The 18,374-nt window shown below is 47.6% G+C and overlaps 1 protein-coding gene across 6 annotated transcripts in view; it reads right to left on the reverse strand.

Annotated features, from left to right (window-relative positions):
- Positions 1 to 18,374, reverse strand: part of LOC116574522 — a 59,131-nt gene that overhangs the window by 26,204 nt on the left and 14,553 nt on the right. For 3 of the 6 annotated variants that reach the window (XM_032315309.1, XM_032315308.1, XM_032315312.1), the window contains exons 2-4: positions 17,928 to 17,997; positions 16,828 to 16,991; positions 15,689 to 15,829 (exon numbers count right to left, since the gene is read on the reverse strand). In XM_032315309.1, coding sequence (XP_032171200.1) covers positions 15,689 to 15,829; positions 16,828 to 16,991; positions 17,928 to 17,997 — 375 coding nt within the window. Of the gene's footprint in view, positions 1 to 13,705; positions 15,449 to 15,688; positions 16,992 to 17,927; positions 17,998 to 18,374 lie in introns of those variants that run through there. The other 3 variants (XR_004279350.1, XR_004279349.1, XM_032315310.1) reach the window with 2 other exon arrangements.

Consider the following 18,374-nt stretch of genomic DNA (forward strand, 5'->3'; position numbering starts at 1 on the left):
CACATGCATTGGAATTGGGTGTAGAATCCTTAACAGGGGTATTCAATTGTCCCCTGACATGGAAGTGAGTGGGGGCTCTGATCCTTTCAGAAGACAAGGGGGAAAGTTATCTAAAGGGAAAGAGCAAATGTGTCTAGTTAGGGGGTGTGAGAGACAGCCCTCCTTGTGGATGGAACAGGCAGCTCCCAACAAATGAGGGGGCTGAGCTTTAAAATGTTTCCTGGTTCGGGTTGTGTTCTTCTTGTTTCATTGGTTTGGTTGTTTAACTTGTTTTATTTATTATAATTCTCCATTATCTCCAAACCTGTAATAAAATTTGCTGCACCAACAGACCATATGTTAATGGGACTTTTTAAGTGCAGGAGACCAAGCAACTTTCACAGTTCAGGGCAAAATGAAGGAGAAAATGGGGCAAACCAGCTCAGCAGGGGGATCAAAGTCAAAATGATACCCGAGTTGCAGGTGCCTCTTGCCCAGGAAAGCCTGAGAACATGGGGCAAGCATGGAGCTGCAGTTGAGCAGGGAGGGCAGCAAATACTTTGCTTGGCTCTGAAAGGGAAAGACAAACCCAGAGCATTCACATTCAGAGCTTCAGAAAAAACAAAAGCAACAACTACAATAAAAACTATTTGATGATAGAATCACAGGGACATAAAAATCTAAGTAATCTTTGCCAGAAAGCTATGAAATCAATGTCTGAAAACTTTGTTCCAATTTAAAAATCAAACTTTTCAGGATTTTAAAAGAAATTACATTGTACGTTCTGGGTCTGGGAAAATAAAAGCAAAGGAAAACACAACAGGTATGAAAGACCAGCGCAGAGCACACACTTTCTCCTTGAAGCAGAACAGTTGGAAAGAGCAAATTTTGGGAATGTCGTGGCCTTGTCTGCCTCAGTAAGTCCAGGGTTTATGGTGACTTCTGTCACAAGCTTCCACTTAACAATAGTTTCTAAGCATGTACACATTTTTTTTTTTTTTTTAGCATGTACACATTTTTTTAAGGAAAGAAGTTACGTAAAGCAAGGAGCAAATGTTTGGGAAGTCCACAGACATGTTTTAAAAGTATGAGCATTATGGGACGACTATCTTGCATGAGGCCCGTTTCAGTCCCTCTGAATTACACTCAAGCACGACAGGTGCTGGCTAATGAAGGATATGCATCGAGGACCATTTGGCCATTTAATTGTTCTTCTGCAGCATGATATGATTTTGTGAGTCTCTGCATAGGAGCATTTAATTAATGGGAAGAGTAAAAGAGTGCTAGGAGAGAATTGGCTTTCTTGCCCTGCCTTCCTCCCTTCTCCCTCCCTGTGCACACACGCATATACACGGATGGGTACGCAGGTGCCCACACACAGAATGAGCCATTATCCTCTAGCATTAGAGCCTTTTAGGAGCAGAGTGGAGTGATGGAGTTTCCCCAAGTCACCAGAGTTCAGCCTGAGCTGCAAAAGGTCATCAGTGGCATTAAGGACTTTCCTGCACTAGTCTCCACTTATCTGCCCAGCTTCGTAACCACCCACTTGCCCCTAAAAGCATCCTGGTCTCCAGCTGATTCTCCAATTGATTTTATTTATTCAAAAATAGTGACTGCTCCTTCTGTGTGCTCAGGGCATCTCCTATTGCTCACAGATCTTACACACATACTTAAATTATCTGTCCCTGGACTGTGAGTGCCTAACTCGGGCTTGACATAGACATTCACTGAATCTAAAACTAGGAGCTAGTGAAGAAATGAACTGAATGAATGCTCCCCTTCTCACAGCCTTGCTTCACAATTTGACAAAAAGGTTGTTCTGCATTCTTTTATTCACACTCAAGTTACTAACCCTGAATAACATTCTGTTCTCAGATCTGTAGGGCTAGTTTCAGGGCTCAGAAAAGATCCATATTATGAATCTTTGCTTGGACCCTCCTCACAGTCTGCTTTATATTTATATTTCTATAATGTTTAAAGCCTCTCTTTAAACAGTGTTACACTAAAACATGCTGAAATTAACTACCAACAGACACAGTGGAGAAGACATGGGAATAACCCTGTAGTCTGAATTCTGCAACAAACTAGCCATGACCATGATTAAGAAACTATCCATTCTTACATTTCATGCTCTCATTGGATCCAAAAGAACTTTGACTAAGTGATCTCATTCATCCAAGAATAATAGCAGGACACCTACTTTGTGTTGGTCTTGGGTTACCATACTGGAGTTCACAGGAGGGGGATGGTAGACAGACATATACAGAAGACTATAATTATGCTTCATTTTGCTAAGTGGGGTGACAAAGAGCAGGGATAAAGACAGATGTGGCTGCCTAAAGGTCTGTCTCAAAGGACAAGGCAGTGTTAGCCAGGCTTGGGGAGGGTGGTGAAAGGCACCTCTGGACAGTAAATTCCCTGGGAGAAAATTAGAGCATTGCAAACAATGGTGGAATGAATGAAAGGATGCAAGACACATTCCAGAAAGGTCGATCCCAGGAGCAGTCACACTGCCCGGGGTTCCTTCAACCCAGCACAACTCCGGGATAGGTGGACACTATGGGGACCAGTAAGGGGACCTAGTTTAGGTCTGGGGCTGTCATCAGGATGGATGTCTGAGGAATGGCATCTTTGTTAACATCTGAGGGTAGGTAGGAGTCTGACATCAAGAAGGGCACCCAGGGGAGGACCTGGTGCAGGGATGGAGCTGAGGTACTGAGGGCCAGCCCCCCACCCCCTCACTCTGTTTTCCTGTAATGGGAGCTTCCTTCTCCCATTTGATCTTCACATTTTCCAATCCCTCCATGGCTCTCTGCAGTACATATGAACATGGCCAGCCCTAGAGAGCAGAGATGGAGTTTCCAGACCTTGACAACCTGGTGTCTGGTCCTGTCCTTGCACACAGAGGCCTGTACTCACAACCTGTCCCCCCGGGAATGATGAGGCTCATTATTTGCAATCACGACATAAAAATGCACTGGAAATTCAGGAGAATTTCAGAAGAAGCAAAGGCTCATTTCCAGTAGTCCAAACCCCATTCTTTTATTTGTATTTTCACAGGTCAGTTTTCCTTAAGGGCAATGGGGCCATGACAACATTCTCTAGACCAGAAGAGCAAGTTGTGAATTTATTTCCCTGGATGCTCTACTGGTTACAGTGAAAACCTCCCAACCCTCCTCAGTGATTAAATGGATAGAATTCCTGGAAAAAATCCTAGGAATAAGATAGTCCTCTGGACCCCAGAAGGCAGTGGGTTTGCCCACCAGGGTGCCCACCTCGTGTTTGTGTGCTTGTGAACAAAGCACATCCTGATTTGCAAAAGTTTTTACAAACAACCCAAAATCATTTATGCGAAAAAACGAAATGCATACTGTCCCCATCTCTTGACGTTGAAAGGGCGAGGACACTGTTAGAAACAGTCTACATCCTGTGTCGTGACAAGCAGAAGGATGCTAACACAGGACCAGTGTCCCGATCAACGCTTTCTCCGGGAGCTACTTTTTCCTCCAGCTACCCTGTCCACACGCCAGTGCCGTTGGCAGAATCATGAGAAGAGTAATTCTCCTGGAAGGTGAGGACCTGATCAGTCTATGTGAAGAAAAACAGAAATGTCTTTCCTTTTCAAACTATGAAAGTGATCTCGACCCTCCAAGCAAGTTAGTTGAATTGAAAGTATTAGCAGCCTGTGGTGAGCCAAAAAGGCATTGTGGACCCGTAGCAGATCTAGCCATACTGGAGTACTCTGAGTCCTTCCACAACGAGATCTACTGCTGCAGCTGAGTTTCCCTGAAACACTGAATGTGGATGGCTAATGTTTTTTGAAATCACACGAAGTTTTTACATAATTTAACGCTTAAAATAGACTTAAACAGCAACTGCACAAATTACTCTTCTTGGAAAAAATCTAGTTATGACTAGTAAGAAATGTGATCCTCGTAGAAGGTTACCTTAATCAAAACTGATATGCCATTTTATAGCTGAAGGGTTTCTGTGTTTTCATCATTGACTGTATGTGTTGTTTTTGTTATGATGAGCAAGAATAAGCAGTTACCTGGTCATCGAGGTACATGGCTAAATTGGGGGACACCTGAGTGCTGCTGTCCGTTGGGTGGTCACCTCTTGGTTTCAGCTCAGGTCATGATCTCCAGGTTGTAAGATCAAGCCCAGAATCTGGCTCAGCACGATGTCTGCTAGAGATTCTCTCTCTCTGTCCCCCTGCCCCTCCCACCCTGCTCTCTCTTTCTCTCTCTCAAATAAATAAATAAATATTTTTTAAAACAAAGGTATATGGCAAGATTTTTTAAACTTGTTATTGATGAAAGAATAAAATTATCATAATGAAACAATAAGCAAAAAACCCACTTTTTACTGAGCCACTTGTGTATACTTGTAGGGAGAACTCTGGGCTAACCCTCAACTCCAGGCTAGTGCCAGACCTCTGGACCCAAGGAAAAAGCCAAGCTCGACCCATTCTCTGTATTTCAGGGACCTTATTCCCAGGGTCAGTGAACCTGTTCATCAACCAGGCATTATTTCAGGTCCTGGGAACGTGGCAGTAGCTAAGACAAAGTCCCTGCCTTCATTCAGCTTTAGGTGGAATGGAGGATAGAAATAAGGAAACATGGTGTATGGGAAAACTATTCTGAGGGAAACCACAGGTGCTGGAAGCTCAAAGGAGCAGCACCTCACTCAGGCTTACAGGGTCCAAGAAGCCTCCTAGAAGGAAGGACAGTCTAAGCTGAGAACCCAAGGATGAGCTGAGCTTATCCAGGCAGGGAGAGAGCAAGAGAGAGGAATCCCAGGAGGAAAGAACAGCATGAGCAAAGGTCTGGAGAGAGGGCTCACTTAAGGAACCAGAAGTTAGCACATGGACCCTTTGTAAATTCAGACCCCTTGCTCTGGGTCTCTGGGTAACAAATCAGTTAAATAAACCCTACTAAAACTCTTTGAAAGAGCCATCCAGAAAATAGTGATAGGCATTTCTGAACAGTTGATGAAAGTCCTTGGGTTGAAAATCAATATATTTTCACGGAAGCAGATCTGGTAGCTTCCGGAGCTTCTCTGTGTTTCTAACCGGAAGTGGTTGCCGCAATCTGTGACTTCCACCAGGACAGGAGGTGAGCTGCGGGGAAGGAAGCAAAGGGAGCAGGAAGGAGCTGAGCAGACAGGCAGTGCAGGGAATCAAGGGTCTGCTGCCCCGAGATGGGCAAACCCACCCATGCTACACATCAGAACAGCGGACAATCAAATTGAGGGCATGGAATCTTCCTAACCTTGTTATCACAAACCCTTTCTAGCCATTACATTCAATTACATGAAAGAGGCTGGAAGGTTAATACAAACCCTGAACGTTGCTGAACAGTTAATAAAATCATAATACAGGAATTCAATGACCACAATCAATCATTAATGTGAAATCTGATTTAGTAATGGAGAATAGTGTCACCATGTTCATACCTCTCTAAGTGATGAACTGCTCTTTCCATTCAACAAATATCTGAGTGCCTACTACGTGCCGCATGGGAGATGCGGAACACTGGGAATATAAAGGTAAAAAGATATACTCCTAGACCTCAGTGGATAAGAAGGAAATCCCTACAAAAAGCTCGGGGAGAAAATAGTACCATTTAGCCATGTTTTCTGTGGTCTTCCTTACTGAATGCTTGTTTCTTTTGTGTTCCCTTTTTTTTTGGTCGTTTGTCTAGAAATCCTCCCTCATTGTCATAGAATTTTATGGCCTGACAGGTCCTTAGAGATCATATAGCTTTTTTTTTGTTTCCAGACCAGAGGATCCAAAGTTTCCTTGGCAGTGCCTCATGGGTCGCCTGTTGATAAATGACTCATAGTTCTATGTGTATTCATTCATTCATTTGACAAAGTTTGGAAGACCTGCTTCTTCTAGCATCAGCACAAGGCATTGAAGATGTAGCAGTGAGCAAAATAACAGAGGTCTGAATGTTCACAGAGGTCCCCGTAGTATGTGGCATTTAGAGTCCATGCGGAAGGACATTAATGAAACCATATCACCAATGTAGATTTAGGGCTGTGACACATGTATGAAGCAAGGGTACATCTCACATGAGTGTTGGATAAATCCGGGATCCGACCCAGTCCAGGAGGTTCAGAAAAGGTTGCCCAGGGAAGCGGGGTGGGACCAAAGGCCTGAAAGAGGGGTGTGCATTAGATAGGAGGGATGATGTGTGCAAATGTCTCAAGGTGGGAGGAATTGTGGTGTTTTCAAGAGGAAGGAAGAAAGCTATGGTTGGAGTCCCAAGAATGAGGTGGGTTGTGAAGCAAAATGAAGCAGGTAGGTAGGAGCCAGTAAGCCCCTTTAAGCATTAGGGGTTTCATGCCCAGAAGCATGGGAAGCCGTGGAAAAGGACAGTAGATTGGAGCACAGGGTGGATGAGAGGATCACATTTGAACCTGAAAAGTTCCCTCTGGCCACAGTGTGGAGAACATATTGAGGGCACTGCATATGGAGCCGGGCTTGGCAAGGGAGCTATTGGAGTGGTTCAGGCAAGACACGACGCTGTGTGGACCCAGGAGCTGGTGGTAGAGAAGTAGGTATAGCAGGTATGAATTGTCTTGTGACTCCCAAGGGGCAGGAAATGCTCCATTTCTTTTTTTAGAAATCAAACCATAGTTGGCTCCAAGTGACCACTCACCGATTGAGAGTGAGTGACAACGTGGAGCCAGATTTTATTTCATTGTCATGGGTCCCCATGTGATGCCATGGAGGGCCACCCATCTCTGGGGTCACTCTAGTATTCACACATAAAAAAATTAAGCAGGGATGTCAGAATTCTTGCATGCCTTGCAGTCTGTTTCCATCTAGAGAAGGCTAAGCTGTGTCTATCACTTGATTCTAAAAGGAATTTGGATCTGCATGACCCAAAATGCCAGCCATCTGTCCTTGTCTAAAAGTCAAAAACATAATAAGAGAGAGGCACGGACACTTGAAAACATTTGTTCCAACCTATTTGAACACACACACACACACACACACACACACACACATGCACACACGCAAAATAGCAAAATAGATTGCTTGTAAATTATAGCTCTTTTGGCTTCTGGCTTTTCAGTTGCTATAAAAGTTTCCAATCGTTGCCAGAGGAAGGCATTCTCTACGGTTTAAAATAAACCCGAACAACCTACCTGCAAATCCACATGCGGTCTTTCAATAGCAAAGCCGCCAGTCAGTTCACGGTGGTCTGTGCTTTGTGTCTTACCCAGTGTAGGCCATTTGGAAGTGGACTGCTCTGCTAGTGGGATCAGCGCCCCCCACCCCCAACCCCAGCTTGGCCATGCAGACAAACCCTTGCTATGGTTTCCAGGATGAAGGTGCTGGGCATCTCCGCGGCCTCCGCCAACAGAGGTCCTTCACCCCAGGCACTGCTGGAAGCATAGGGCAGGGCTCTACTCCTCGCCCAAACTGTACAAACCTGTCTCCTCTGCTAAACACGTTCGCCCTTTCCCCTCCCACCTCCTGCTCTTCTCAGCTACGTAATTCTTATTAGCCTTGGTAGTTCATATAAAGAGTTGTGCCGTTTGGGGTTAGGGATGATTTGGGGGGCCACCTACCCCCACTTCCTAGGGGAAGGTGACAGCTTAGATCAGAAAAAAGCTGTCCAGGTCAAGTGCCCAGAGCCCCTGGGCAGAGGAGCCCACAACTCTGAAACCCAAAGGTCCAAGGGAAGAGGAAAGATACCTTTTTCCATTACTAGGGAATGGAAACTGCATTCCCACTGCAGAAAAAAAAAAAAAAAAGAAAACAAAAAACCAGAAACCGAGGTGCTAATTAATTTATCAGTGAGTCACGCTGTGTCTGGTACTGCTTGGCTCCATCCACTGCCGTCTCCCTTCCCTTGAGGAGGATACGCTTCCATGGTCACCAAGTCCACAGCCTAGGTTGGGAAGACTCGGGTTCCTGCTGTTGCCACAGCTCTCGGCATGGTTCTTTGCCTAGAGGCCTTTGCACCACCTGACCACTCTTCAGGGGAGTTGAGCCGGTTGGACAGAGGATGCATACCTGAGGGTTCCTGCATGTGACCATGTGGGTATGCTTTGGTCAGGACCCCTGGCCCAGGGGGGAAATAGGCACTGTGATCCAGGCCACACTCAGCTGCAAAAAGCCATTCCACCAGCTGGGGTGCAAGAACCCCTTTTTTGAATCCACCCACTCAGAGACAGTCTTTTCTATAATCATTTTCCCTGACAGGGCATCTGCTTCTAGTTCACAGAAAGGCACTGCTGGCGGGAGCAGGGGCTCTGGGCACTTGACCTGGACTCCTGCTCAGAGGTGAGACTGATCCCCCAAAACTCTGTCCCAAGCCAATTCTGTATACTGGATGAGGGGTACCCCAGCTGGGGTAGGATCTATAAGGTAGGATCTTAAAAGATATAGAGGGTCTGAGAGGGCAATGCAGGGACAGAGCACAGAGATATGGGAGTACATGAGAGCTGTGAGGTGGAGTGGAGCTGGTTAGTGGCAGTGACAGCATGGCCGGGTCACGGTGGAGATGAGTCCTGGGTAGGGAGCCATGGGTGCCTGTTCCCTGAAGCCAACTACTAGGGTGCCCATATACCCCAGACCTGAGAGGAGTGACCACCAGGCTCCTGTCAGGTGCTGAGCAGCACCTGCCAACTCCTGGCCACTGCATGGCCCTGATATTTCCTTTAACCTGTCTTTTACCCTAATAAGGGAACATATCACTTGGGGGCAGCCTAAGGGTTTTCTTAGTCCCGGCAACCTAAAGGAGCACAATAGCCAGCACAAAGTGTGGGAGTGAACAGACAACACAGAAGCCCAAGGAGGGTAGGAAACACCCCCTCCATAACACATTGGAGACCTAGGCCACTGAACTTGCCTCTGCTAGCCAGTTTAGGTCCTGAACTCCCATGCAGAGCTTCTCAACTAGGACTTTCTGTCTCACCTCCACTCACAGCCTGTCCTACTACCCATGTCATTGCTCTGCACCGGGAGAGCAGATAACAAAAAGTAGGGCTGTGGATTTATCAAGCTTCTATTCTTTTTTTTTTTTTTTTTTTTTTTTTTGGATTCCATTTATTTGAGAGAAAGCAAGCACAAGCAAAGGCAGAGGAAGGCAGAGAGTGAAGCAGGCTCCCCACTGAGCAGGGAGCCCAATGCAGGGCTCGATCTCAGGATCCTGGGATCATGACCTGAGCAGAAGGCAGTTGCCTAACCGACTGAGCCACCTAGCACTCTGCAAGCTTCTATTCTATCAGAATTTCCCTGCCAAAAAAATTTTCCTTTCTTCATTGCACTTCTCACTTGCAATCCTTGTTTGCTCGTTTGCTTTATGCTTGGCTCCTCCACCACGTAATGAGCTTCTGGAGGACAGGGACCCTCTACGTGGCGTCCCTCATGTCCAACATCCTCTCGTATCTACTTAATGAATCGAATTGAACATGCCATGGTATGTACCTAAGGAACCTGTTTTCTACAGAATAACCACCTTGGTGGGTGCTTTTCCCTCAACATTTGGGAACAAGGCTTTTAGAATCATCCTCAGAAAATTAGTTTAAAGAGGCTTCATAAGAAAAAGAAGACTTCATGTTTTAGGCAACCAACAGTAAATGAAAAGCCGAACCGTCCTAATATACCCCAAATCAGTGAAAATCCAGCTGTTTAGAGAAATGCTTTTAAGTGGCTGACTCTTGCATTTTTAATTCCCAAGATTTCTACTTTTCTGGCCTCTACATATGCAAATTTGGGAAAGCCAGAGCGCTGACCCTCTGTTAAAAGAGCTGAAGTTTCCCACGCATCTGTCCTAATGCAAGAAAGTTGTATTTCCAGATATGCTCACACATTTTCTTTCTGATGGAAAAAAACCCCACTGGCGATACTTAAAATCCATATGATGGTTTTGGTCTCACATTTATTGTCAATACTCAGACCTTCATTCTGGAACTGAGTTATTCATACTTGATGTGGATGTGCTTGGACAACAGAGAGAATTCATCAGTTTTGGGGTTTCTGAGTCTTGTCATCTCCCCCCAAGTCACGTGGGTAACTCTCTGACAGGAACTTGGGCCAGTTGTGGGAATATGTAAATTGCACCATGGGACCCTAATCACTGTCAACCCAAGAGTCCCCAGGCTGACTCACAGCTCCAACCTCCTTGCCAGCTGGCCACTTCAGCCCAGGTTTTCTATGTGTTCCCTGCACTCAACGGGATACTTAGCTTCCCCAAGGAATTAATTAAATGGGCTTCGGGTCAGAATAAAACACCTTGATGTTGCACTGAAGGCTTTGAAATTCTCTGGGGCAATGGGAGATTTTCCCAGCAGCAGTTTTACTGAGTGTTATAAGGCCCTTTCCAGGTCATGGCACCATTTCCCAGGACTCCACACATAGTGAGGCCAAGGTCACAGGGCTGGCAGAGCAAGGCAGGGGGTGCGGGCTGGGCACAGAGAACCAGTGAGCCTGTGCGCCCATCCTGCGGCTTTGCCCCTAGTGGGAGCTGCACCTGCAGAGCTCTGCACCTTGGTGGTCAGAGTGGACCCCACCACCACGGGACACATAAGCAGGGCAGAGAACACCGGCCTGGAAACCAGATGCTCTGGGATCTCTTCCCCATACTGCTGACCTTGGGAAGGCGGGACTGGGGACCTGGGCTATCTCGACATTCCTCGTTCTTCATGTCCACGTGACCCCAAAGCTACCCAGGGCCATGCTTATCCTAAGAGCCCCCATGGGGTCTGCTTTGGGTCCTGGTTCCTGACCCAACCTGAAGGCACCCATGCTCTGGCAACACTGAGGTGGGGGGCCTGGCTGGGGTGGGGGGTGGACAGCACAGCACATGTGACAGAGACTAAGGAATGTGCAGCCGGGGGTAACAATCCTGAAACTTCTCTGGTGACATTCACGCCCAGCCCTGTCTTGAGACTCACACCCTACTTCCCTCAGCCCTGCTTCCTGCTCCATCACGCTAGACTTTTCATAGTTTTGGTTTTATGGGGTTTTTTTGTTTCTTGTTTTTTGTTTGTTTTTTTAGACTTTGCATAGTTTTTAAGCAAGTCATGCTTCCACGCCCGTGGTTCATTTTCCACCGGCCAGTGTGAATACTTTTCTTGAGAAATACAATTCTTTGCTGCACAAATCTGCTAGATGAGATTAATTGTAATTTGGATTTTTTTTTAAAGTCCTCACAGATTTTTAAACCTTATATCTTCACCAACAGTGGCAAACGTATGACCAGAAATGGGGTTCCATCTGTAGGGAAATGGGCACCAGACATCGAGCCATCCGCTTTACTCTAGCCATTTTATTACTTTAGCGAATGGGTATCAACATCCCCACTTACAGATGAGAAACCTTTGGCTTCAAAGACAAGCCACTTGCCCCCAGTCACACGAAATAGCAGTGACCATCAATAGCAAAGACAAGAGTACCATGGTTTTGTCTGGAGGAATTTGTGCTAAGATGTATCCATATGTTTAAAATACTTCTTTATCATTATAAATGTGGGGACTAGAGCCTAGGAGCTACAAGGAACCATCCCCCTACCAGACGACAAAGCCTGGAAAAGACACAGCAGTGGACACACTGCTGGGCTCACAGAGCAACAACTAGCTGGGTAGGGGATTCTGCGGCAGGGGCAGGGGGGTGGGGAGGTTGGGGGGTACGGCTCGTCTGTAGGGAATTGCTGGTAACAGCAATGTTATGGAGAAATGGAGCCAGACAGAGGTCAGGAAAGAGACCACCCCCCCGCACCCCCCTCGCACAATGAGCCTGTCCTCCCCATAAGAGCTGAAAACAATGAGTGATGCTCCCTGTCTTCTGGCAGAAGACAAAGCAAGTGCTCTCTGCAGGAGAGAGTCCGCACTCCCCGTCCGGGTTGTAAGCCCACAATATCCACACAGATTAAGATCAAGCAGTGGCCTCATGGTCCGAGGTAACCAAATCCAAGAGAGCAAGGCACTGTGAGTCAGAGTGAGTGGAAACAAGGGACAGCAGATATAGACGGCCAGGGGCAGTGGCCGTGGGAGTTGTCGGAGAAGACAGACTTGCTACGGATCGGTGATACAAGAAATAAAAAAATTCAGCCATGAAGATTATCAGCAAGACATGATTAGGAAGAGTAAGGTGAAATTTTAAAAATCAAAATTCTAGAAATGAGAAAAATACCATAAGAGTTCCAATAAAAACGTAACGGAAGGGTCAAATAGGGGATTAGACAGTTGGAAGAAGAACCATAAATGAAGGTTTGTACCTGATTACCTGGAACGAAAGGATGTCGGAGATATTAAAGAGGTGATAAGAGAGAGGGATGAGACACCGCATCAGAATTACAGCCGGAGAGGAGAGAGAGAATTTTCCAGGATTGAGGAAAAAAAGTGAATCATTGATCTAGCACACTGTGTCCCAGCCAGGAAAGACCATTAGATGGACAGATTTCAGCCAGCACGACCAGCAACCTCTGCTCCCTTACTGTTTGGGCCCAGCCTGCAGCTCAGGGAACCAGAAGGTGAGGAAAGAAGAGGAATCCGGGTCTGGTTTTTCACTTCGGCCCCTCCCCCACCCTCTGCCTCCATGTTTGGTACGGGAAGGAGCAGGGGCACAGGGACAGAGGCAAAGAGCCCTCCCTGTAGGCCTTCTGTTTTATTTCATTTAATTTTCTAAAAGATTTTATTTATTTATTTGACACACAGAGAGAAAGAACACAAGTAGGCAATGCTGCAGGGAGAGGGAGAAGCAGGCTCCCCACTGAGCAGAGAGCCTGATGCGGGGCTCGATCCCAGGACCCTGAGATCATGACCCTGAGTCAAAGGCAGACGCTTCACTGACTGAGCTACCCAGGTGCCCTGGGCCTTCTGTTTTAAAAGACTTTCAAATCCTTGCTTTCCCTTTCGTGAGCTATACCCCAGGGCTGGTCTGTTTTGACCAATCTTCTAGTTCTGCACTTCTTCTTTCTTTTTCTTAAAGATTTTGTGTATTTATTTGACAGAGATCACAAGTAGGCAGAAAGGCAGGCAAAGAGAGAGGGGGAAGCAGGCTCCCTGCTGAGCAGAAAGCCCGATGCGGGGCTCGATCCCAGAACACTGGGATCATGACCTGAGCTGAAGGCAGAGGCTTTAACCCACTGAGCCACCCAGCTGCCCCGAGTCTTGCATTTCTGATAACACCTACAGCCCCTTGGCTAAAAACCTCTCCTGGGCAGGATCCTTTAGGATGACATGGGCCCCATTTCCCTCTGTGGGGACGTTCCTTGCCCTGCCATCTGTCCTGGGTGGCCAGCTCCCATGGGTGCCTTCTCTCCCCTCTCTTGGCTGGTTACAGTCTCCCTGCTCAGGTGTACCCCACATGTCCAGGGACACCCGATACACTCTCTCCAGAACTGTCTGCTCTGGTAGCAGCATGGGCCAGGCCTGAGTGTTGTCTCCCCAGCTCAATGAGCATTTGGCAACAAAGTGAGCTGCTGAGAGCTAACCTCAGTCTCTGTGAAGCCTTCTGTGGAGGCTCCCTCAACCTCCCTGTGGCCTGAGGTAGCAGGGAAGGCGGGCAGAGGAAGCGCTCTCTCCACTCTGCTCTGTCGTGGAGCAGAGCCCCCATCGTACTCTGTGTCCAGGAGTTCCTTCCGAAGACTTCTTCTCCAGCCTCCTCTTCAAGCCTGCGGTTGGCAGTTGTTGGATTGACCTGGTCCTATTTTAACTGCATCGACAAGTCTAGAACTTTCCTTCAGAACCAAGAGCTCTCGACATTCCTTTCCCTAGCTAGAAACTTGAGCATGGGTCCTGCGACAAGCGATGTGCTGGTTTGTCATCTGAAATTGATGTAGACAGCAGAGACTGTGCTGAAGCCCGATGACTGTGTGTGTGGAGCCTCTGTTGGGCGATGCTCTAAGTTGGCTTCAGGTGTTTGCCGGGGGTCATAAACAGCAACCAGCAGGTGCGTGCGTACTCGGCGCTTACCTTTTGCTCTGTTGGGCTTCGTCATTTTTTTGTCTCACCGGAAGTCAGAAAGTCATTGGTCTTCCCTTCTCTCTCCCACCCTCCACCTCCTTACCCTCTACTTTGTTTTCATCCGGACAGGAAGGACTCACCTGGCCTCCAGCTGTCAGCTCCAGATGTGCGTGTGTGCACGCTCACACCCAGGCCTGCGCCCTACGCTGCAAACTGCACCTGTGCAGCGGGGCGGAGGGGACCCCAGTTTGTCCCTGGGGGCCACACACTGACGGACCCCGGGGCTCAGCTCCATTTCCTTTGTCATTCCCCTTGTTCCACACTTCGGCTCGGTTCTCCGTGCCACAGGAAAATAACATGCCTCTGAACCCTTTTCATCCAGAAAACAAGCAAAGGAGTGCATCTAATTATCACTAGGTTGTTTCATTTCCCAAGGAGAGAACCATGCAGATAAAATAACATGCTGAAAGCAATCTGAGATCCTCTTTTTTGGTCATTTTCGGTAGCTATGTTTTTCTCTGCCTCTTGGGTATGCTGAACAGATCCACAGCCTCTCACTCAAAACCTTCAAGGCCGAATGTGTTTCAGGCTTCAGAAATGTTCAGTTTGGGAGAAGGTAATATAGTGCAAATATCGTATTTTATGTCACAGCCCCAGGGCTAGGATAGTACCTCATAATTAAACTCATTAACAGTTCTATGGCAAAGACTCTGAACAGTAACCCTACGAAGAATGAAGAAAGATCTTAATTTGCCTCAGACCGTTTTAGGTCAGGTTTTCCACCAAATGAGAGGAAGAAAGAAAGAAAAAAAACACCCTCAGTTTTTGGACTTTGGGATTGTAGAGAATGCGTCATGAACTTGTATTCCCAATTGTTTCGTCTTGTCCCATAAAAATCAGTTGCTACATCTTCTTTTTCCCTTCTGCTTATGTCTTCCTTTGTTCATGTTATTGGTCTGATGTCGGAATTTTCCCCTTGTCCTCCCCCAGTCTTATCATTCTTAAGTACCTCAGGTCTAACCACCAAACTAGTTTTCACTTGAGAATCCGGTAGTTGCAATCTCCTTTGTGCACAGAGAATATTCTGGCACAGAGACAAGTGGCCTGGACTTGGTTTGAAGGCTTCTTAGAAAATAGATTTCTGTCTTAACACAGCTTCGCAGCCACAACCTGAGCGACTCACTAAAAAATATAGGGCCTCGGGGTTTGATGAGCTAACACTAAAATTCCAGGTGCTGCTGCCGCCTCATCCCTCATTTATTGGTTAAATCAATGAGGGATTAGCCAACGGTTCCTAAGCAACCGATCTCATAAGGCTGCATGAGAGCTCCGTTCCGGTTGCAGACGACTTTCTGAAGGAGCTTGAAGTTACATACCGTCCTCTGTTTACACCAGGAGAGAAAATCTTCAGAACACCATCCCTCAGGATGTCATCGGATATTTCCAACAACAGGTGTCCATCTTATACCACTCTGGTGTCCTCAGCGGTGGGCCGTGGCTCCAGGCCTCAGGCAATTCACTCAGAAATTAGTAATCTCTTTGTGCAACCAAATAAACAGCATTATTCACAAGAGTCAAAGTGGGGAAGCAACCCAGGTGTCCACTGACACGTGAGCAGATCAACCAAACATGGCATATGCATGCAATCGAACATTACTCAGCCCGAAAGAGGAAGGAAGTTCCGACCCTGCTACGACAATGAATGAACCTGGAGGACATGATGCTAAGCGAAATACGCAAGTCCTAGAAAAGACAAAGAGCATATGGTTCCTCTTACATGGGGTATCCAAAGCTGTCGATTCCCGAAGACAGCAATTCCAATGGGGGCCGCCAGGGGCAGGCGGGAGCAGGGAGCAGGAGCTGTGGCTGAATCGGGATGGAGTTTCAGCTTTGCAAGATGGGAGAGTTCAGAGATGCCCTGCACAAGAGGAATATACTTCACACTAGTGAACTGCACACTCAAAGAAGGTTCAGATGGTAAAACTTATGTGTATCTTACCATAGTTAAAAATAAAAACGAAAACGAGCTCCTAAAACAATAAAAGGCGGGGGGTGGGAAATCTGACACGTTACAACATGATGAGCCTTGGGGACATATAAATAAGCCAGACCCCAAAGGACTAATACTGTATGGTTCCACTCACAAGAGGAACCCTGAGCAGTCACATTCCCAGAGACAAAGAGTAAAACTGGCCGCCAGGGGCCAGGGAGGGGACAAGGAAATAATAGGGAGCTGTGGTTTCATGGGTGCGGGGTTTCTATTCGGGAAGACGAAGGGGTTCTGGAAGTGGGCGGGGAGGGACAGCCTCCCAACAAAGTGAGTACTCACGCTGCTCCTGAACCACACACTTACAAACTGATAAAATGGCCCATGTTGGATTCTGTATTTCTACCACAGTAAGCAAAGAATGGCTAATGCAAACGAAGATAGCTCCTGGGTGGCAGAAATGCTTTCTGCTTCAGGTACTAATGGGAGACCCAAATGACAGAACCAGGGGTTCACATACACCTAAAGTTAAAAATCAAGAAGAAGAACAACAACAACAAATGGGAGCAATCCCCTCCACGAAGAAAACCTTCAAAACAGGCTCATCCAGTTTGCTTTTGTGTGTAAACATTCTGAATTTACAGCAGGAATGACTTTGAAAGAGGGACACCAAGTGAATCTCAGCTGTAAGAAAACTAAGACAGTTATCATTTATAGAAACAGGTGCAACTGGTTTTCTTTGGGATTTTTTTTTTCTTTAGGGTTTTTATTCCCCCCCCCCCACTCTCTTCATGATAAATAAAAGCAGGCACCATTGTCAAATGAACCAGGGGGTCTTTGGTCACAGCTGTTGGCAAATTGTTAAATTCCATGAAGGTCAAGTTTCTCTCAAATGCCTGTGCACCCTGATTTCTTGGCCCTATTGATACCTCTGGCCCCAGCGTCGGCATCCACTCCATTGTTGCGCACAGGAGTGAGGGTTCACAATGCACACAATTATTCCTTGGTGGAGTCTCCGCTGAGTCAAATGCAACTGTCAAATCCTTTCCACCTTTTCCGATGCTGTTTCTCAACCTTGGCCCCACAGAATCACCTGGGAAGTACACACAGGGAGGGGCAACAGCTTGGTGCTGCCAATTCCAAGTACTCTCCATCAGCTGCATTGAGTGGTGCACTCCCCAACGCCTTTCCCCCACCCCCTCCACAGTGCTCAGAGCTGGGTCTGCACGAGCCCACGTTTTCTCTCATCTGAGGTGACCGGGTTATCCTTGAGGTTCATTCCCCCAGACTGGGGCTGGGTTTCACCTCCTTTTCTATGGCTGTGGGAGGCACAGGCCCTTTCCCCAATATAGGGACATCCCAGTGGGTCACGTGAGCTCAAAGCACACCTCAGTACCACATCTATGTCACTGGGAGACCAGGTCAGGGTTAGGGTCAGTACCCACGCTTGCTGCATGAGGGAAGGACAGGGGTTGGGGCTGGGTTGGACGAGGTTGTCCCGGGCCGACCCTCCTATCCCTGCTGCTCATGCCCCACATCACCCACTGCTGCCATTCTTCTGGGGACCCACTGTGTAGATCTGGTGAAAAGTGGGGTGAAAAGGAGCTATCTGGAGATGTTAAGGAGCACCTCCGCGGTAGGCTTCAGGGCATTGGAGGATGCTGGGACACTGCCTCCCAGGTGGCCTTGTCCCCTTGGAGGAGTGGGTGCCGTGCCGGCTGCTATGGGCAGAGAGGAGAAAGGGTGACTAGGGCCGAGCATGGGGAGGCCAACTGCAGGACTCTGGGTCCTAGCCCCCCGCAGGGCTGGAGCACCACGTGGACCAGGCAATCCCAATGCCTGGCCGGGTGCCGCGAACCCAGCGAGGGTGGGAGTGGGAGGCTCAGAAGCGTCTTCCTCCAGGTGGAGAGGGTGAAGGGCTTAAGTAAGCACAGACGAGACCAGAAAACCCCTGCTTCCACCCCATGTTCTCCTGGAGGGGAGCCCTCTAGCTCTCCCAGGCCAGAGCATACCACTGAGAGGTGGTTACCTGGAAGCAAGGTGAGGGCTTTTCTTCTAGAGCTGCCTAGTGGTCCCTTCCTCCCAGCCTTCTTTCTGCACTTTGGGACACAAAGAGAATTTGCCATTATAAATGAAGCCTGCTTCCTCCCTTTTATTACATAGTTGATAACATTAGTTGCCTCTGTGATTTCTTTTATTACCCTCAATTTTTATTAATACTGTGGTTACCGGTGATAACGATCTCATAAAATAATAACGGGGTGAGCTCTTGCTGAGAGGCCCCCTTTGATGAGTCGGATAACACCTCTCTGCTCCCCTGAGGAAGGAGGGTGTCGGGTCCCAGGGCCAGGGCTCGTCCACACATCAGCATCCCCTCGGCTGTTTACAGGGATGCTCTGTGTCTGGAGACGGGTGGGCCTCATGCTTTACAGCAGTGTGAGTCCGGGAAAGGCCCCGCTGTCACCCAGAAATGTCA

The sequence above is a fragment of the Mustela erminea genome, chromosome 15 (genome assembly GCF_009829155.1).
Source record: "Mustela erminea isolate mMusErm1 chromosome 15, mMusErm1.Pri, whole genome shotgun sequence".
NCBI classification, from domain to species: Eukaryota; Metazoa; Chordata; class Mammalia; order Carnivora; family Mustelidae; genus Mustela; species Mustela erminea.